The 20,128-nt window shown below is 51.3% G+C and overlaps 8 protein-coding genes across 8 annotated transcripts; 4 read left to right on the top strand and 4 right to left on the bottom strand.

Moving 5' to 3' along the window:
- Positions 1 to 138: 138 nt before the first annotated feature.
- On the bottom strand, positions 139 to 1,352 carry VFPPC_01400 (cell division control protein 2; the record flags this gene model as incomplete). The annotated part of the gene is made up of 3 exons (XM_018281236.1): positions 139 to 406; positions 502 to 1,177; positions 1,322 to 1,352. 3 exons carry the CDS (start codon positions 1,350 to 1,352, stop codon positions 139 to 141), a joined length of 975 nt encoding a protein of 324 aa, XP_018149847.1.
- Positions 1,353 to 3,040: 1,688 nt separating this feature from the next.
- On the bottom strand, positions 3,041 to 4,618 carry VFPPC_01399 (impact; the record flags this gene model as incomplete). The annotated part of the gene is made up of 2 exons (XM_018281235.1): positions 3,041 to 4,448; positions 4,506 to 4,618. 2 exons carry the CDS (start codon positions 4,616 to 4,618, stop codon positions 3,041 to 3,043), a joined length of 1,521 nt encoding a protein of 506 aa, XP_018149846.1.
- A 342-nt stretch (positions 4,619 to 4,960) lies between these two features.
- On the top strand, positions 4,961 to 6,204 carry VFPPC_13073 (ubiquinone/menaquinone biosynthesis-related protein; the record flags this gene model as incomplete). The annotated part of the gene is made up of 2 exons (XM_018290850.1): positions 4,961 to 5,106; positions 5,166 to 6,204. 2 exons carry the CDS (start codon positions 4,961 to 4,963, stop codon positions 6,202 to 6,204), a joined length of 1,185 nt encoding a protein of 394 aa, XP_018149845.1.
- A 432-nt stretch (positions 6,205 to 6,636) lies between these two features.
- Positions 6,637 to 7,933, bottom strand: VFPPC_13072 (mucin; the record flags this gene model as incomplete). The annotated part of the gene is made up of 2 exons (XM_018290849.1): positions 6,637 to 7,384; positions 7,467 to 7,933. The coding sequence occupies 2 exons, from the start codon at positions 7,931 to 7,933 to the stop codon at positions 6,637 to 6,639; spliced, it is 1,215 nt and encodes a 404-aa protein (XP_018149844.1).
- A 1,280-nt stretch (positions 7,934 to 9,213) lies between these two features.
- On the top strand, positions 9,214 to 9,492 carry VFPPC_15357 (hypothetical protein; the record flags this gene model as incomplete). Its single annotated transcript, XM_018293110.1, has 1 exon — positions 9,214 to 9,492. The coding sequence occupies one exon, from the start codon at positions 9,214 to 9,216 to the stop codon at positions 9,490 to 9,492; it is 279 nt and encodes a 92-aa protein (XP_018149843.1).
- Positions 9,493 to 9,701: 209 nt separating this feature from the next.
- VFPPC_15356 (hypothetical protein) lies at positions 9,702 to 9,905 on the top strand (the record flags this gene model as incomplete). The annotated part of the gene is made up of 1 exon (XM_018293109.1): positions 9,702 to 9,905. The coding sequence occupies one exon, from the start codon at positions 9,702 to 9,704 to the stop codon at positions 9,903 to 9,905; it is 204 nt and encodes a 67-aa protein (XP_018149842.1).
- A 1,628-nt stretch (positions 9,906 to 11,533) lies between these two features.
- On the top strand, positions 11,534 to 12,469 carry VFPPC_15355 (phenazine biosynthesis protein; the record flags this gene model as incomplete). Its single annotated transcript, XM_018293108.1, has 1 exon — positions 11,534 to 12,469. The coding sequence occupies one exon, from the start codon at positions 11,534 to 11,536 to the stop codon at positions 12,467 to 12,469; it is 936 nt and encodes a 311-aa protein (XP_018149841.1).
- A 550-nt stretch (positions 12,470 to 13,019) lies between these two features.
- Positions 13,020 to 19,748, bottom strand: VFPPC_01398 (CCR4-NOT core subunit CDC39; the record flags this gene model as incomplete). The annotated part of the gene is made up of 3 exons (XM_018281234.1): positions 13,020 to 13,058; positions 13,135 to 19,079; positions 19,169 to 19,748. 3 exons carry the CDS (start codon positions 19,746 to 19,748, stop codon positions 13,020 to 13,022), a joined length of 6,564 nt encoding a protein of 2,187 aa, XP_018149840.1.
- Positions 19,749 to 20,128: the final 380 nt, after the last annotated feature.

The following is a 20,128-nucleotide window of genomic DNA, read 5'->3' as shown; positions in this document are numbered from 1 at the left end:
CTGCAGATTTGTAGCCGTGTTGGTATCCTGAAAACCCGGTTGGCTATGATACTTGCGTCTTCACTGATAACTTAGACACGTTAGAATACGTTTGTTCCAGCATTAGCGTCTTGTGGCACCTGGGCGTACTATCAGTCTCTAATTGTAGTAGCCATTCATACGCCCAACTTCTTCCTGCTGCTCAGCGAGGTAGTCTTCGAAGTAAGGGTGGTTGCACGCCTGCTTGGCAGAGATTCGGCCGGCAGGATCGTATACGAGCATCATTTCGAGAAGTTCCAAACCCTTTTCGTCGAGGTTTTGGCACAGTGATTGTCTATAGTCTCTCTTCCACTTGGGGAATGATGACTTGAAATCAGGGTATGAAGTGACGCCGGGCCAAACTTCTTCATCCGGAGTGCCAAGTGCTCTAAAACATACAACAGAATTAGTTCAAATTCCACATAAAAACGCTGTAAGTGTTGTAGACAAGTTCGTTGCCCGAGGCCAGAGCGTGTAACTTGCCGGAAAATCTTGAAAATCTCGTCAATCTCAGAGTCACCAGGGAACAAGGGCTTGCGTGTACACATTTCGGCAAAGATGCAGCCAACCGACCACATGTCCACACCAGTCGAGTACTGTCGTCCACCGAGAAGAATCTCGGGAGCTCGATACCACAGCGTCACCACTTCATGTGTATACGTCCGCAAAGGCACACCAAAAGCACGGGCGAGACCGAAATCAGCCAGCTTCAAGTTACCCTCCTTGTCAATGAGCAAGTTCTGCGGCTTCAGATCACGGTGAAGCACTCGTCGGGAATGACAAAACTTGATTCCGTCGCACAGCTGCATCATAAACTTCCGGACCACCACGTCGGTAAGGCCCAGCGACATAACGGTCGATGAAGATCCCTCGGGGAGGGCTTTTCCACGTCCACCGTCGCTGACAGGCAGCGCCTCCATATATCGCTTCAGATCTAGGTCTAGAAACTCAAAGACAAGGTAGAGTTTGTGGCCATCCGAGTGAACAATGTTGAATAGTCGGACAATATTGGGGTCTTTTAACTCTTTCAGGAGAGAGATTTCCCGGATGGCGGTGCTGGGGACACCTTCGTCTTCTGCTTCGAGCCGAATCTTTTTCAGGGCGACAATGCGGCCATTATTGGCAAGGTCTCGCGCTTTGTAGACAACACCGTATGTGCCTGGTAAAATCAGCATGCCGTACTCACTCTATTTTTCTTTGGACTCTGGTGTGTTAGGTTATGAGGGGCAGTATTTGTGCCTGCGTGGAAGCAGCCCAGCAATTGTGCCTCGTGTTAAGTGCATGTCCGTGAACTCACCCTCGCCGACCTTTTCCAACTTTTGGTAGTTCTCCATGATGTACAACGACTCGGGGCTGCAGCCTCGCAACAACGATCCAAAGGTAGTCGATGGTTGTGCTGTTGTCGGGTATAAAATTCACCGGCCTCAGTCAGCGAAGGGCAGACTGTTCACAGCGTACGTGCAAGATTGAAAACCGACGTCCCTCGAGTGTCGTGATTATCGCCGATGAAAATGTGAAGCCGACAATGGAGACGCTTGCCACTGCCCTGGCTGACTCCCTTGGAATGAAATGACGCAGGGTTGGTGAGGCAAAGCAGAAAGAAGAAATTCGCCGACGGTGTCGTCACCCTGGCAAGCGAGCAAGCGAGGGGTCAACAGACAGACAGACAGACAGACGCTGCACACAAGATTCGCGATTTGATGGCGCGGGGCGGGAGACGCGCCCTGGCAAATAAATTGTGGGCAAGGGACTGACTGGACCGCAACCTTGGGTTGCAATGCAATTTGAATATCCAAAGGGTTAAAGAGAGGATTGCTGTGGGTTAGTAAACAAGCGGTGGGCGTAAAAGGAGTCGTTCCCTCAGAATAGAAAAGAGATTGAGATGGAAAATACTTCAATATCACTTGGGATGAGAACTTGCCTCAACTGAGTTCAGGTCAGGTCTGGTCTGGTCTGTTTTGAGCTTCGATCCCTGTTTGTTGTGTTTACTTGACATCCAACCTGTGTATGGAGCAACCAGGCCAGTCACAGCCTAATTTTATGGCTGAAGGTGCCCAATTTGGTTTAGACTAGCACCTCTTCAGCTGGTGTGCTGGTGTCGCGCGTCGTTGACGGCGGGGCATATCGATAAGCCAGACCAGACATAGACATGGACCATTTTGCTTTCAATGCAGACGAACATTAAAGGTTCACAACGCCAGCCCTCTTTACCGACATCCCGTTCTGCTATATTTGCATTGGCATATACCGTAGTCAGTTTTTGAATGAAATTTGACTAATAGAGGGCCTAACTTGTGATCAATGGTGGCCGTATCACAACTCCGCCTCGACTGACCGCTGGCATCTTGCGATGAATTCTGACTTGAGACCTTTCACTGGCTTCAGCACGCATGGTTCCAACTAGGAACAATATTGATGCCTGCTCTCTTTTCCGTCTTCGCTGATTTTCCAAAATGATCCTCAAATCTTTGAATTGAACACATTACACTGCTGGCTGTGAGCTGTCTACATCAATAACGACGATTTCATCTCACCGCCCATGTACCTACAGTGAGGAGTCAAATGTATTTAAACATGGGAAACATATCTCACCTCGCGTTGTGTGCTGAGGCACACTGAGATGTCCTCGTGAGTACTGGGATATGACCAATTAACTTTTACCACAGACTGTACATCCAATTTCGGAGCAAGCCAATGTATTGTCTCGTCGTTGTCGATGTCTTCAACTCGGGCAGACTTGCCCTCCTCGAGATGCCCCCTAGAAGCTGGTCCGTAAACATCTCGCCTATAACTCCGCAGTCACCAACCAGGATTCAATACCCGAACCCTGTCAACATACGGTTTGTCTGCTACACATCCCGAGTTGTCAACCATCCAGGAAGCACTTCATCTCCACAACCTCGTGAGGACCCAGCATCCAGCATAACCAAAATATCGTAACTCGTTATAGTAACAAAACCAACCATATACACAAGAAGGATATCAACACGAGCGTCACACATTCCCATACACCACGCCTGAATCATGTTCCAGCAGCCTTCTCGCCTCCAGAACCCTCCTCCCTCCTCAAGTCCAGAATCTTACCCAGATTCAAATGCCCCTTGGCGCCCCAACCTGACGGCCCAGATTCCACATCCGGCCGAACAGAAACGTACCAGCTCCAAGCCCTACGATCAAGTTCATCCCTCCGCAAAACACCCGCCCAGCTCCTATACAACAACCTTAACGCCCCGAGCAACCGCCCCAGATTCTCCTGCTTCTCCTCATTCACCGCCGCCAGCGTCTTCTTGCCCTCACTCCCACCACCGTCAACCGAGGCCGTGGCAAAACTCCGAAGAAGGTAGTTCCTCGCGCCTTCAGGGCGGTGAATAGGCATCCCCACGGTCGTCAGAGACGGCTTCTTGTTCTCAAAGTCCAGCCCCCACAGCGCTTCCCCTGCCAGCGAAGATGTTCGACGACGAGACGACAGAGCATCATTGACACTCTCTCTCATCAGGCGCCATCGATCCGGGCCAAGCATGATGCCGCCGTACCACCTCGTCAGCACAACGACTGTATTCGTAACGTCTGCTTCTCGCATAACCTGTAGCAGGAATTTTCCACACCCGGACTCTCCATCATCGAATGAGGCTTCTTGTACCAGAGGAGAGTTACCATAACTGGATCGTACGGCCCACGCATTGTGTGTAGCAGTTTCCAACTCGGGTTTATCTGCCATTAGACCCTTCATCAAACTCGCCCGCAGTGAAGGTGACGATAAACTCGCGGCGTGAGCTACAAACGTCGATCCCTTGGATGTTAGCTTCTGGCTGGCCGTCCACGTCTTCTGCTGCTGCCCAGACGATGACTCTTGTTTGCTCGTCTCATCTGCTACACCTGTGCCTTCACCTTGTTCGTCCGACTTCCACGTATACCCACCCCGTTTCAAGACTGGGATCTCTCGCCCCAAAACCTTGACCTTTGGCTGCCCCTCTGGAATCTGCTCCTCTCCCCCCGGCGGTACCTTCTCAATCCCAATACTAATGGCCTTTGATCTCGAATTCGCACTAACAACCGCCTGACTTAAGCTCAGCCTGCTACTCGGCGGCTGTTCCGGCATAGTAAAGCGCAGCAATTCCACCGCAAACGCAAGCACAAGGGGCGCTCTATTCGTCACAACTGTCGTCCGTCGAATGACCTCCTCATCCTCCACGAGCGGCAAACTCAGCGAACTTTCAAGTTCCTCTGCGCTCATGGAACTATAGTCCAAATCCCGCTTATGAGGCTCCAGTCTAGGTTTCTTGGCGTTGGGCGAGGTTGGCTCTTCAGCAGCACGCTTGGTTGCCTTCTTGCCGTGCGTTTTGCACGCCGTGTGAAATGACTTGGCGAGTTTGGCGTCTGAGATGGCGGATTCTACTGCAGACGCTGGAGCCTCGGCAATTTGTTCAATGCTAAATGTTGCTTAGTTGGGTTATTGTCCGTGCTCCGTGTATGCGAAGTGAATGTACCTTCGTAGATTCTTAGATTGGAGTGCCTTGACGTGGCCCATGGCTGCGATCATGGGAACCTTGCGTGAAGTGAACATCCGCAGCAGCTCCTGCAAATCGCCGTGCCCAGACATGGTTGCTTATTCCCAAAAGTGCAATATCATCGATTCATTAAGTTGGTCGGTATTGAGGACGCGTCCTGCGCGCGTTCTCTTCACAGAACCTGCACAAATAAGAAGGTGACGTCGATGAGTGCCGGCCGATATGTCGTTTCTCATGCACAAGTCTGACCCCAGCTTTGGCGAGTCTCCACATCGGCTCCGAACCCGTTTCGGGCCGTTCACATATCCGGATCAACCTGACAAGTTCTTTTCTTCGACACGCATCACCAACCTTCTTTTCCCACCAGCCGAGATAAAAACGTTCGCATTCAACCCTGCGGCTGAAATCGAAAACCAACAAGTCATGCCGCATCAATGATTGTCACTACTCGTGGCTTCGCCAGAGCAACTCGCCTACAATGGCGCTCTACAAGCACAGCATCAAAAGCTCCTCGCAAACCACCAACCAAGACGCCTGCGCCTCGAGCTGCTCCTCCCCGAACCTCCACCTCATATAAGCCGTGAGCTTCCTCTCAAACTACAATGAGCTTCCTCATCACTAAATCCAACTTAATTGCAGGAACCCTCGAAAACCGCATCCTCAACCTCAGCCTCAGCCTCATCAACACAACACCTCCCCACCAAGCGACACCCTCCAATCCGTCTGGCGCCGCTCCTGGCTCCCCCTCTCCGGCGCCGCCATCCTCGCCGGCTTCCTAGGCTTCTACATCATCGGCACTGTAGCAGCCTCCCTGAAAACATGTCCCTGCCAAACACCCTGCGAGCACGCCACGCCAACCGGCCGACCGCCCGCCCTGACCGGTGACAACGCCGAGCAATTCGACAAGGAACTAAACTTACCTGAATGGTGGATGGGCATCACGAAACTGCGCAAGAAACTTGCCCACCATGCAAAGGGCAACGTGCTAGAATTGGCGATGGGAACGGGTCGAAACCTCGAATACTACAACTGGGACGGGCTCGAAACACAGGCAGCACCGGCGCAAAAGGGCGCCGTCAAGGGAATAACCTCGTTTACGGGTTTAGATATATCCGTGGACATGCTAGATGTGGCGCGAAGACGACTTGTCAAAACTGTTCCCCCAATGGCTGACTCGGAGCCCATTGTGAAGAGGTCGACTATGGCGGACCACACAGGAGGTCAACTGTCGTTTCTCAACGACCGACTGCGACTGATTCACTCCGATGCGCATCATCCCCTTCCACAGACCGCGAATGCGACTCGGCTATCGTCGCCGACACCTGGGACGTACGACACTATTATACAAACGTTTGGACTTTGCTCAGTGTCAGATCCTGTTGCTGTGTTGTGCAATTTAGCGTCTGCTGTCAGGCCTGAGAGCGGTCGCATCATTCTACTTGAGCACGGAAAGGGCTGGTATGGACTTGTCAATGGCCTCCTGGATAAGAATGCTGGCAAGCATTTCGAGAAATATGGTTGTTGGTGGAACCGCGACATTGAGGCGCTGGTCGAGGAAGCTGTACAACGGACACCAGGACTGGAGATCGTCAAACTGGACCGGCCCAACATCTTACAAATGGGCACATTGGTTTGGGTAGAACTGCGGATGAAGGGCAAGGACTCACCTCGTGTATGAATAATGAAGTTGGACCAATCTTGTATCAATAAACATAGAGCGTCAATTGTAGAAGTAAATGAGTGGTATGTCATTTTGAGATTCTGTATCTGTATGTCTTCTTGCGCCAGAAAACCAGTCTCCCCTTTTTGTATTCTAGAGAACCAAGTGCTTGTTTCTCCTCATCTTCTCGTACATTGAACCATTCAAAAATCGCACTTCAGACAATCTATATATACATATACTTCTACAGCGAACACCTGTAGGATAAAATCAAAAAAGAATACCAAACCCAAATCGACACAGTAATCCAACCTCGTCCGGCTTTGCTCATTTTGTCGCCGATTGCTCCAATAACTCCGTACACCTTTCGCGAAATGCATGCATATCAAAAGACCGGATAAAAAACATGGATATCAGTGGAGAAGTATTAATACGAGAATATAATCGTCCTTAGCAGGCGTCCAAGAGGCAGTCAAGCTCATCAATTTCGATGCTCTCCGCGGGTCTATCCCATTCAAAGAGTTTATTGAGCTTCAGCCAGCTGTCAGCGTCGTCCTCTTTGCGCATGGTTGACAGGGGGCTCGGTTTGATGGCCGGGCTGGTCAGGAAGGCGGCCGTTGAAAGAGCACGGTCACCAAACCAGATCTCGTCGCGGTAGCCATACTCAATAGTAGAGCCACGTTCAGCAGCCTCAGGACCTTCAGAGACATCGTCGTTAGTGAACTTGCGTTTTTGCAGAACATCTGCCGTTTGTGTGAACTCGCGCTCATCAGTTTCTAAAGGCGGTGAGTCGCGGCGCAAGTCTCGACCATGTCTCAGCTGGGTGCTGTGGGATTTAAATGACCCTATGGGTGTGATTGGCATGCCTGCGTCGTCCTCCATATCGTCAAACTCTGGCGATGAAAGGTCCACTTCTGGAGAAGGGCTCAGGTCTCTTCGGCGAGCATCAGCATCATCGGAGCCCGAATCATCAGTCAAGGACACCGATGGAGTAACAATAGCGGGATGATGGATTGGCTGGGTGATGCTGGGATCCGGGAGAGGCTGTCGCGGACAAGTGGTGAGGAAAAAGTACGTGCGGCGGGGGTGAACGGTCTCGAGTTCTTTGGCCAGGGGGCAGGGAGCAAGAGCAGTCCAGCATGGCCGTTTCATGTAAGAAGTCAAGCGGGAGGAAATGATGGCGCATGGATTGGCAGACCTGGACGAACAAAGAAGTCAGCAGCTTGATTCTTGGGATAGGGGTAATGGACCTGATGAATCTGCGAGGGGAGTTTACTCACTGTTGGACGGATGTCAATGTTTGTGTTAGAACAGTAGCCAACTCTTTGATGAGGTGCGGCCTATTAGCAGTCGACTCTAACTGGACAATCGAAGCCTCGACAATATCATCATTAATGCCTTCAAGGTCCACCTTGGGCATCAAGTCCGCATCAGACATCTCGACACTTGTGGCGGGAGTTGGTGAGGGAGGCGGCGTTTGCTCGATGATGGCTTCGGCGGGTGTAGAGGCGACCCCGTGTGATCGCTTGAGGCGTTTGCTTGGATGCGAGTCCATGAGGTCGGCTATAGAGTCTGAAAGATGCGCCGACGTAGCCGGCGATGATGATGACGATGAAGAGGAGGAAGAGGAGGATGGTCGCCTCGGGGCTTTTAATGAGGCAGCGGCAGCGCGAGCAGCGTGGGTTACAGGAATATGTATACCCAGGCTGGGCAGGGACAGCGATTTGCGGCGCGTATTGTACGGCATTCTTAAATTGTTTGCGCGGCGGGGAGTAATACGGCAGGAGGAGGGAAAGCCAACCGGCAAAGGAGATTGTTGTTATATGAATACGCCACGAGACGAGGCTGACGGGCGAGCGAGTCGACTCTATCAGTCAGTGTTTCGCATAAGGGGAGGACGTCGAGGCCAGAGGAGGAGTGATGTACTTTTCCTACGACGACACAAAACACAGAACGGCTTCCCTGGCGCAAGGCGAAATGGGATGGAAGAAAGAAAAGATAAGATGGCGTTCTACAATATTGGTACAAGGACAAAGGGAGGGGATTCGAACCGGTCGGCCAGGACGGGGGATTGGGGGGGACCAAGTCAAGTCTGGTGAGGATTGGGACACTTGGGACACTTGGGACACTTGGGACGGGAGGCGAAGACAGCCTCAGGCGATTTTCTAGCGTTGGCTGGGAAAAGGCAGCAAGCACGAGAGCTTGAACTTTTTTTTTTCTTTCCCCTAACATCCTATTGGCTGGCAGCTGGATGCAAGCTTGCCGAAGTGGGGCCGCTAAACGTCAGTGGGGCAGCAGCCATCGATGCAGCATCAAGTCAACGCTAGTCGGCCCAAAAAATGGGCCCGAACTGACCAGTGGCCTTTCACGATGAGTCTGAATAGACCCATTCAACCCAGTTTGGGTTGAACAGGGAGGCGCATTCCAAGCGGGACGCGGGACCCTGCTTGCTTGCCTGCCAGTCTCAGTGCCAGCCTGGTGTGTCTTTTTTTGCCTCGACGACTTTTGCCTCCCAATTGTTGTTACTGATGATGCTTGTATGGCTGGCTAGAGTATGGTGCTGCACTGTTCTGTACTGTGCAGTACTCTATCTGCAAGTATGTTTGCAATTGCCTTTGGACTATCTTCGCAATGGACCACTGCGTCGAGTGTTTGGGGGAAGGCGCGAGTGGGTTGGACCTGCAGGCATGTTTGCTTGTTTCACTCGTTCTTTGACGCAAATGCAGCAAGAAACGGTAGGAGCGACTGCTGGCTGCCCGTCACTGTCACCGCATCAAGCTCACAGCCTGGTCCCTGGAAGGCGGTCAATCGAGGCAAGAGCAGAAACAGAAACACTGACCGTGCGTCCCCTCGTCATGATTCAATCATTTCCTTGCGGTATTCTTTTTTTGGTTACTCCTACCGCCACTTACACGATTTTAATCGCCTTGATTGCTAGGTACGGATGCATACATTGTCTGCAGTCGACCCGATACTTTATCTACAGTACCGACTGTCTTGCCCTTTGCATGATGGTGGTGGTAACATATGTCGCCAGGGAGACACGACAAGACAGTCAAGGGCGAGGGCAAGCTAGTCATGTTTTGGCCGACAAACCTTCAACAACCATTCCCACACAGCGAGGGGCTTACTCCGAACATTGGTGTCAACTATTTCTTTGAAGATGGGCTGGTTGCTTCTCCAACAAAACCTTCCGAGCATGTGGCATCCTCTTCACCTGCGCCATCAAGAGCTCAGCGAAGGGGGCTTCTATTCTGCCAATTAGTCGCCGCCATAAGCCACGTTATATGTCACAATGGACGATAGTCGACTCATGCCGTCAGTTGGTTGCATTGTGGGTACCTTGACCGATGGTGGTCATGGTTGCAAAGCCATGCATCTCCGAGCCATGGCAGAGCTCGAAACAAAAAAAAATCGTCAATTGATAAATCAAGTTGTGCTGCAGGTCGCTCACCGCCCAAAGGGAAAGGGACCAAACCACCCGGGGTAATTAGTGCGGCGTCTTTGGAAGGGATATGCGGCTGAGGCAAGGCAGGGGCACGGAGTCCGTTTCAAGAGCCTCGTCTGGCCTCGACTGGCTTTTTCGGTCGGCTGGCTGGCCTCGTGTGTTGCAGCATCTCACCATGGAAGCTCAGTGGCTCGATGCGATTGCTAGTCGCCAACCGGATATCACCCCCGGCCCTATGTCGTACGGCAACTGCGGCGTCACCCGGGTGTAATGTTGATGCTTGACACAGTCTCGCACAAAGGGGCAAGTTGGCGTGAACAATAGACCGGGGACGGCTTTACTTGCATTTGCTTCTGCAGTTGACAAAAGGCCGCATCACTCTCGTCAACTGCTGTCATGGACAAGCTGATAGGCGGCGGTGCTGCACAAGGGCATCAGCTCGCGGCAAGCTGAGTATTCCTTTTCTCAAAGTCTCGATTCATCAGACTTGCCGTAGCTCCCGTCCTATGCAAACAAGTACAGCATGCCACAAAGTCAATTGCGTCTCGCCAATCGTCCGCCAAACGATAACCGCCCCATCTTTGTATAACCCCTATTTCATATTTTTTTCCTTCTCGGGTCTTGGCTCGAAGCCACACGAGTCGTGACCTCACAGCATGGTCAACATGGTCTCCCCAATCACACTCGGTGGGCACTCGCAAATCACACCTCCTACCCTAGAGAGTAGGGATTTGCCCATTGTGGTAGCCCGGAGAGTTTCGATCAAAAGAGGAGCAACTGGCCAAGGCCGTTGACATCATCGAACAGGACCAGCCCATCACGATTAGAAACTCAATGCAACCAGACTTGCAGACTCGATCTTCGATCCCTTCCATGTGTCAGGAAAACAGACTCCGGACTGTGTGCTTCCAGGACGTCAACTCCCAAGTTTCTCCTGTTCCATAGTTTCGGTTCGAGACTGGGGTGCATTCGCCTCACCCGGCCGGCTCCATTTGCTCGTGCTCATTTCAGTTACCTCACAATGGGGTGACCAAGAAAGTGCCTCATATTACATCAGTCACCCAGGTTCGAGCTTCTAGTGCCTTTTGAAGCGGAGAGAAAAAAAAATATGAATATGAAGGGTCTCGGCGGAAGTGGGCCACAGACCCATCGAATGTGGTCCCACGATCACATTGTCTGACGGGGTCTTCCGGTATATCTCGTGGTTGTGGAACATTTTCTCCAAGAGCTCATTTCGCTCTTTGTTGGATTTTGGGTTGGCAATGCCGAGAAGCTCGGTTGTCACTACTGGATCCGCTCATCCACCGCAGATGATGACGATGCACAAGCCAACGCTCACCAAGCCTTATCAACTTATCGACAAGCAACTTATCGCCGCTGGTATCCATCACGCCTTGCGGTTGACTTGCAAAACGCCTTTATGCTGGGTCTTGTATGAATGGTTGACAGATTAGCCAATGGGCATGCCTAGCAATGGGTATTCTAGAAGTACAAAGAGGGGCTGGAGGCTGAAGATGAAAGAGGGGATTTGTAACCCAAAGCTTCTTCCACGATGATCCATTGCGCCGGCTAACTCCGGTTAATTGACAACCACTGCAAGTGAGTGAGTTGTGGTGCGTGAAAGGTGACTCTAGATAATGCATGAGCGGCCGAGCATCACCGAAGTGAAGACGTCGGTTGACTCAACCTGCAACAACATCCGTAATCGCAACCTTTAACATCTCCTTAACCGCTTCAACCCGAAAGTTTAAGCAACTCTTAAAGACATCCTCCCCATTATTCACGTATTGTAATACTCGCATATTCCGCAACCACCTCTCCCCGGCCCGCAACCTTCACATCTCACCCTTTCACATCACCACAACCTCACTTACACCATCACCCAACTTCAACTCCAAAATGCCCACTGAACTCCCCTTCGTCACCCTCGACGTCTTCACAACAACCCCCTACCGCGGCAATCCCCTCGCCGTCGTCACAATCCCCCCAACCCTCAACCCCCCTCCGACGCAAGAGCAAAAGCAAGCCATCGCCCGGGAATTCAACCTCTCTGAAACCGTCTTCATCCACGACGTCGCCGACCCGGAAACCAATAAAACCCGCAACATCGACATCTTCCTCACCTTTGACGAAATCCCCTTTGCGGGTCACCCAACCGTCGGGACCGCCGTCTCTCTCCTCCCCCAAGGCGTAACCACGCTCGTCACCAAAGCCGGTCCCATCCCGTTAAAGCAAACAGGCGAGCGGTTCGTCCAAGCCAACATCCCCCATGATTTACACGTCCACGCCAAAAAGACGAGAGATCTATCGCCCTCTAAGCTTTACTCCGTGGAGAAACTGCAGCCCGACAATGAGATCCGGCAACTCGAGCTTGATGCCCCGGTGGTGAGTATCGTGAATGGAGTTTCGTTCCTGTTGGTCGAGTTGAGTAGCTTGGAGCAACTCGCAAAGGTGCAGCTTACGGGCGTTGAGTTCCCGCCAGAGGAACTGCTAGATGATGGGTGGAGGAAGGGCTTGATTGCGAGGTATTACTACGTTAAGACGGAAGAGAAGGACGAGAATGGATTGCCGGTTGATGTGATTCGTACGAGAATGATGGAGCATTCGTTTGAAGATCCGGCTACGGGATCGGCGGCGTGCTGCTTGAGCAGTTATCTGAGCATCCAGGGAGACAAGCAGACTACTCCTAAACGGCGATACGAGATTACGCAGGGTGTTGAAATGGGCAAGGAGAGCAACATTGTTGTCGAGGTGGAGGTCAAGGACAACAAGATCGACAATGTTCAGCTGGCTGGTACGGCTGTTCAGGTCATGCGTGGATATGTCACATTGTAGACACCAGAAGACACCAGAACTGAACTCTTTCGATACAAAGGCAAAACATTCAAAATTCAAATATGTGCATTTCTGTCTGTTTACTCCGTGTTACCTCTTCCACAGGAAACAACCTCCCCCCAAAGCCAACTCCCGCGCCGCATGCTGTTTTTTGACCAGAAAAATGATACGCCGTGATATTTGACCTCCTCACATCATAGTAGACACTCATCTATCGTACATTAATACAGGTATTACAGCGCGCTCCATGCTCGTGAGCAACAATAGTCGTTATTTCCCCCAAAATAACGACAGATTGTTTGCCTGTTGGCGGAGCGTCACATCTATTCCCAAGTCATGTTTGCAGTTGTTATCGTTGTTATTGTTCTTGTTGTTATTCCCGTCGAATTAGTCATAGTATAGACACGGTATGTTTTGCTTGTTCAATTTTTGCGCCGGTTGACTTTTTACGGCGCGCGTAGCTGGTTGATTGAGCGCTTTGCGGCTGCTCTTTGTTGCAAGTCATTTCTGCATCGACTCCGCAACCACGTATGGTATTGAGTGACTCTACTTAAGCTCTTTGAAGAACGGCAGCGAACCTCTCAGCAACCTACAGTGATGAGTTTGTTAGTTTTTCTCTCGTCAATGATCCTCGCGTTCAGTGAGCGATAAAGCTCTAGACTTACCTCTGGGGTTGATTTGATGAACGGAAGGTCAAAAAACATGTACTTGTCGTTCTTCACAAGCTCCAAGACGGTCCGCATGAGACCCCACGGCTGAGGCCAGTACCCGACCAGGCGTTCCAGAAACACTCGAGTGATTTCTTGGCGAATATCAGACTCTTCAGGGTCATTTAGATCCTTTCCAAAAATGTAGAGGAGGACCTGGCTAAAGAAGTCTGTCAAGCTGTTCGGGAATCGTAGTTGGTTCACCATGCTGGCAATCAAGTAATATCTAGCCTCTGGTGCCAGTTCATGAATAAGGAGCGACAAAGTCGACACCTCTGGTTCGCTGCCAGTCACCGTGATTGATGCCGAGCTTTGCGACAGCCGTTCAGCAGCCTGGTTGCCAATGTAAATAACAATGGAGCCAATGACGTGTGGGTTGGCTGCAACAGCAATGTGTCCGTAGGCAGTCTCCCGCGGCTTGCTCTGCGTCATGGCATGAGCAAGCTGTGCGACAACGTCCTCTGAAGGGCCGTTCTGAAGTGTTTGGTCCACCAAGTCCAACAGGCCACCTTCCTGCAGCATTGCCCTGGCTTCCTCTATCAGCCCCGGGTAGGTCTTGATATCCTCCTTGCCGTCCGCTAATTTGGTATATCCCTGCTGAGGATTTGCTGACAGCACTGCGTTGAGTAACTGGGTGCAATGGGGAGGAATGCTAGCGCAAAGTCTCACATGATTGCCAGCTACGAAGTCCGGAAAATCGTGCTGCAGGACAACAAGTAGTTTGAGAGTCGCCCTGTAGACCTCTTTGGACACTGTCATAATGTTAAAAGCCTTGAGCTGCTCACTGAGGCAGTCGAGAAGCTGAACCAAAAGTTTGGCGTAAAGTCTCCATCCGGCATTGTCGGGCATTTGCAGCACGACGGGGAGGAAAACCCGATGTTGAATGAGCGAGAGCCATCCAAAAGTGAAACCAGGGAGCCGCAGCGGACCCAAATCGTAGAATCTGGCTGCAAATTTCAGCATCATATTGCGCTGCTCTTCGTCTGAAAGACTTTCAGAGCTGTTGTGTACTTCATGCAGCAACATTGACAGCAAACGGAAGAAGACTCTCTGGTTCAATTGCTCGCCTCTCTTGACATGATGATGATTGATTACCAGGGTAATCAACACCAAAACAGAGTCGAGGAATGAAGCACGGGACGTGGATGAGTCCTCATGCATGCTGATAAACATGCTGATAAGTTTAGCCAAGGCATCAACCATGACATAAGCATCGCTTATAACACCGGCGTGGAGAATGTGCTCGAATCGATCAACGGACAAATCGATTGCGGTTCGTACAAAGAGGAAAAAGTCTTCTTTATCCCGTATGACTTGCTTCGCTTGCAGCTGCTGAATGAACACGGTGGTGGATTTGTCAAGAGCGTTCTGGTTGTTCCAAAGATGGACCCATTCCTCAAAGACGTATTCCATCTGGTCTTGCCGGAAACCAGCTCCCTGGCTGTCTGCATCTGTCGGTCCGCGGGAAGGTTGAGGCAGCCCTGAACCCATCAGTTTCGTCTTCAGTCTCTGCCCAGCAACACTGTTGGGTTCTTCCGAGATCCACGCCCAAGCGGTCTCCAGAGTTCGAACAAAGTCTGCGTACAGTGCGATTGGGCGATTGTTCAATAACGCGAGGTCAAGCATGTGTTCAAGGAATTCAAGCGATCCATCCTTACGGGCTTCAATGGCCTTGGACATTGCCAGGTCAATACTTCTCCAGTCAAGCAAGTCGGTCCGGATGAGGGCCGCAAGTAGAGGCAGGTTCAAGAAATTTGACCCAGGTTGCTGGCTGAAAAGAGCGCGAACACGGCTGTTCAGAGCGTGGCCAGATATTTTCCGAAGAGTTTCCAGCACATGTACCAAGCTTTCCAGGGTCAAGTTATCCTCAACTTGTTGGAAAATAAGAGCGCTAATCTGCTCAGCCGCATAGATAGCAAACTCTTCTGAGTTCTGTGAGGTCTTGATAATCAACTGAACAAGGGCATCCACTACATCTAGGACAATGTGTGGTCTAGGCAGATCTAGAAAGTGATCCTCCCGAGCCTCACCAGCGACACGCAACAGTTCTTGTAGTAGTCTGTTTACTTTATCGGCCAGGCCTCTGACGTCCATTTGATGGAAGCCAGCATTGCGCCCACTGGGGATAGAATTGGCAGCAGCGCTCTGCACCGGTGCGTAGGGCTGCATTTGTGTGCCCAGATGCTGGATTGAAGGAGTTTCAGCAGGGGTGGGAATGTTCGGAATGTTGGGGTACGGCTCTTGAAGCACTTCGTTCGCCAGAGATCGTGTGGCATCTGAAGCCGACGCTGCGTGTGATGGTGCCGTGGCTGGTGTGGTTCGAGACTGCCTGGCGAAGTCTTCGTAAATAGCCATTTGTTCCGGGTTGAGACCATTGGAGGTGGGAGACAGCTTAAATGGGTTTGGAATCGTCATGGCCCAACGGTTCACAGTAGCTGCAAAGAAGGGTTCATTGGGGTGTTGCATGCGATGGCGTCTTCTGGCCTCGAGATCTGGCTCAATCATGTCCTCAATTTCCGGAACAGCTCGCTCCTCTGCTTGTTTCTCGATAATGCTAAGTGCAAGGTCCAAATTGGAGTTCACACACATGATGATGGTGCCTTCAGGAAGCCCGGATGGCAAGTCGTTCGCGAAGTTTCGCATGTGGTTGGTCAGGTTGGCTCTTAGGGGTTCTTTGGAAGTCACCAAAGCTAATCCGCCGGCGGTTGCCTTTACCATGCTTATCGCAGACGCACGCATGCGATTCTCATCAGGCTCAGCCACAAAGTCCTTCCGGACCATTTGTGCAGTCGAAATGGCTGCAATGGTCACAGACCTATCCACAACAGGTTGGATGATATCTTGTAGTGCACGCGTCATGGCATTTCTCACAATTTCGTGCAGGCGAGTTGTGCTGATAACCATCTCGTTGGTAGGAGGTATTATGATCAGGGGTCCAAGGTCCGGAATAGTAGCGGCCACGGCCTGTGTCGAGATGGTGCCGCCAACAGCAGATCCGAGTCCGTTCAAAGACAAATTGTCGAAGGCCTCCAACTGCTCTGGAGCTAGAAGTTCCGCTGTCTCCTCCAAAGCAGGTCGGTTCAGAATCTCGCCAGATGGTTCAATGCTCTTGTGGTCAAGATTCAACCCTTTGCAGAGGACTTCGATCTCGAATTTGAGGTTCAGCTTCAACTCTGCGTGGTGATACAATTCAATCAACAGGTGAATGATATCCATGAGCCAGGGATTAGGGGGTCGGAAGACAGCGGACGTGGCACCCTGGGTCAAAACTTTGCACACGAAAGGGATGACGATGATGAGTCTCTTGGTGTCGTGAGCTTCGATGAGCAGCTGCTTGAATGCAATATTCCTATGACGGATTGGACGATCTCTAGCAAGAGTCAACAAGCCTAGCCAACCACCAAGGTTTTTGAGGTGCGTTCGGTCGGTCGAATTTTGCATCGTTGCCTCGGAATTCAGCATTCGCGAGACGCTAACATATGTTTCCCGCAGGACCTCGTCCCAGAGCGCCTTGTCCTGTAAAAGAGTGACAAGCTCGAGATAAACGTGGTGGTAATTCGGCTGCATTTTAGCACGTTCTTCCACAAGGTGGCTTGCAAACCATTGCTGATGCTTGCGTTCCAGCATTTCTCTCAATTCGTTCCGCATAGACTGAATAGTTCCTTCGGTAATGTTGTTCAAGACGAATTGAATCTTGCCCTGCTCTTCCTCACCGGGCTCTTCAAACTCGGCATCTCGGGGAATCGGATCGATATTGACGGCCGTAAATGCGGGTGCTTGCGTGTCGACACCGGGTTGGTCTTCGGATCCGCCATTGGTGAAAGTATCGGTGTTGAACGCCATCGCTAGGGGGGTACCGGTGCCGTTACGAGAGCGGGAAAGTTCCTCTTCGTGATCTTGTACACTCTCCTCAGCCCTCTTGAAGGCATCGGTACCCTGCAGACCCGGTATTTGCAGCAGTTGTCGGCAAAATCCTGGCCACTCGCGGAAACGTACAAATAGCTGAATCAGGGCTTGGAGGCCGAACTTGTACATCGGCTTATCAGGAACGTGGTCTCTAACAGCTTCCAATATCATACCGAGTCCAATCTTCAATGGCAGATCTGATATTAACTTGTGTGAGATAATGCCGCCAAAAAGAACTGCCGTCGTAGCCAAGGCCTCCAAGGGATAATCTTGGTAGTGGTTATATTCATCGAACAGGCCATGGATCATACAAGCAAAAATATCCTGATCCAAGGGGTCGCGAGAATGCTTGTACCGATCCAAAATGTCCACAATCGTCTTCACTTCGACCTCACCGCCATACATCTTCTTGTAATGGTCTTCCATTTTGGCATTCGCGGTTGTCGGTAAACTGTTACCGTCTTTTCCACTTGCGTCAATAATGTCATCATATCCTTCACCGTAATTGATCAATCGAGGATATGCCGTGATGCAGAGGCGCTGGACCATGATAAGGTCTTGCACAGGTGCCTTGGGTAAAAAGTCCTCCAGAATTTGCAACAGAGCCGATACCGTACGGACTTGAAGACTGGTACTTGGCTTTGCTTGCAGTTGCCCATCGCCAGGACGCTGGTACCGAATCTCTAAATCAGCCTTGATAAGAAGAAACTGTACCAGTGTCCGGGACATTTCCACACTTCTTTCTGCGTTGAAGCTGGCCCAATTATTCAAGTCCAGGAAGTTCTCTGCATGGGCGAAAGCAGCGAGATCAATACCGAAGCCGTTTGGAAGGTAGACAAGAACATCTAGCCAATGATGTCGAACTGCGTGTTCAAAAATGAGGGGAAGGTCCACGGGTTTGACCGCATGAGCGTCAATTAGTCGTTGAATCACCCAATCCTTGTCTTTCCTCCACAAGCTGTCCAAAACGAAATCATACTCGGGAGACCGTTTGTGCAAGAAGTTTTCGAATAGAGAGTTTAACGTATCCACGGCCATGGGAGCCCAGGTATCTCGTGGAACCTCCAGTGCGGATACAAGAAAAATATCCAAGTTAGGAACAACGACCTCCTGGAACAGCCTCTTGGCTTCAACGCTTTGTGACGCGTGGACAGAATTCAGTGCAACATTGAATATGGCGGAAAGGGCAGCGACAGACACCAAAGGATGTTTGACCGCTACCAACGCACGCTCCTGAACATTTGATGGAGAGTTGGCATAGTCTTCGATCGTGATACTCTTCCTCAAGCCAGGAATGGTAGTCGCATCCAACTGATCGGGACCCAAGGATGCGTACGCGCTAACGAAGGACAGCTGTGCCTCTGGTTCACTCCAAGAACCACCCCAGAGCCTCTGGATGTCGAAGTTGTATTTCGAGTCTCTCGCTATCGGTAGCAAAGCCATATAAAGCCGCAGGAATTGGGAGGACGAAATCCGTGCGGATGGTTGGTCGAAGAACAAAACCACCTCATTCCAATCGAAGGATTTGGAAGTGACACGCTGCAGTGCGGAGACGAGGACGGATGGATCATGTTCAGGGGATTGGCTGAGGGTCGTATATGTGAGAGCAGCGGAAACCTGTTCAGAGTTGAGTTGCACGTTGTTGGGCCGATTTTGCAAATATACGAGACAAGACTCCTCATCCCGAGTGAATTCGGGGCCCGTCTTCTGGATAAATCTAGAGAGAGCATTCGCCGGTCGGTCAGCCAAAACTCGACCGATGTCAAGTGCTGCCAAAACTTCGGAGGGAGGAGCCTGTTCCACGCTATGGTATCTCTTGGAAATGTAGTTTTGTAAGTCACGTCGGGAGGAGGCGTTGAAGCTGGGGGGGTGGTACTGTAAAAACCGGTCGACGATCAGAGCGACAAAGGCTGGAGACAAGTCCGAGTGTGCCTCAATTTCAGGACGCGAAATAATGTCCAGAAATGTAGGAAAATTTGTCGACAAAATAGCATCGGCTGTTGCAGGTACCACGGAGGGGTTCGCGTTAGCGTAAACTCAATTCCAACGACACATTTGTCGCGCTGGTGGTTGAAGTGATTCTCACCTTTGGTTTTCAGGTCTGACCGCGATCCCGTCTTGAATGCCAGGGCCAGGAGCGACTTCTCTAGAGCGTCAAGTTTGAAATGCTCCATGAATGTCGAGAGATCGAAATCGCGGAATATGTCCTCTGTTCCACTCTCGACAGACTCGGCTATTTTGCTGGCCTGGTCTGGCTCGTGTGCGATTTTCCGCATTTCAGCCGCGAGGATGTGGTAATTGCCGGAACCCGTCACCGGTCGGTTGAGGCTGGGGAATATCTGGGAGACATTGCCGGCAACTAACCGGGTGAAATATTTTGAAAAAACCTCCATACCGTTCTCATTGATGAGCTTTTGTAGCTGAGCTCCCTTTGAATCCCACTTGGCGGTATCCTCCTTTTCTTCCTTAATGGTACTAAGTAAAAGGTAGACTTGTGCGACAACGATCTTCGTCACGGAGTTGGGCCCTGTCGGACTGCTGGTGCTGGGGCTTGCGCCAGCACTAAGGACACCAGCGTGCGACGGATGGGGGGAATGATTACTTGCAGTCTGAAGGTTCTGGGCCGGGTTTGGTGAAAATGATCCCGTTCTTTGCGGAGGGACCATGGAGGTATACTGGTGACAGTCGGGATTTGGTTGTGGAGCGCCTGCCTGTAGAGTTTTGGCAGGCAGGTGGGCTCAGAGTAGAGGGATGGTATATTCGCAAGAAGGGAGCGTTCAGGAGAGTTCCTACATGAGGGTTGCTTCGTTCTGTAGGCTCGTTTGCTGGACGCCAAGGAGGTAGACTTGAGTGCGACCGTGACTGACGCGACCCTGGGAGAGGACGGACAGAATTATCAGTGTCGCTGCAGTCGGACCGAACAACTCGTGGCAGCACCGAAGGTTTGATGGTCAAGACAGGTCGCGAAGGAATGCTGTGTATTAGTGAGCTTGGGGGGGCAAGCTCGGCGGCAATTCACCAATCGTGATCGTCGCCAGAAGAATAC

Source organism: Pochonia chlamydosporia, chromosome 1, assembly GCF_001653235.2.
Source record: "Pochonia chlamydosporia 170 chromosome 1, whole genome shotgun sequence".
In the NCBI taxonomy this organism is placed as follows: domain Eukaryota; kingdom Fungi; phylum Ascomycota; class Sordariomycetes; order Hypocreales; family Clavicipitaceae; genus Pochonia; species Pochonia chlamydosporia.
The sequence above is the reverse complement of the archived record's forward strand: the minus strand, read 5'-3'. Positions and strand labels throughout refer to the sequence as shown.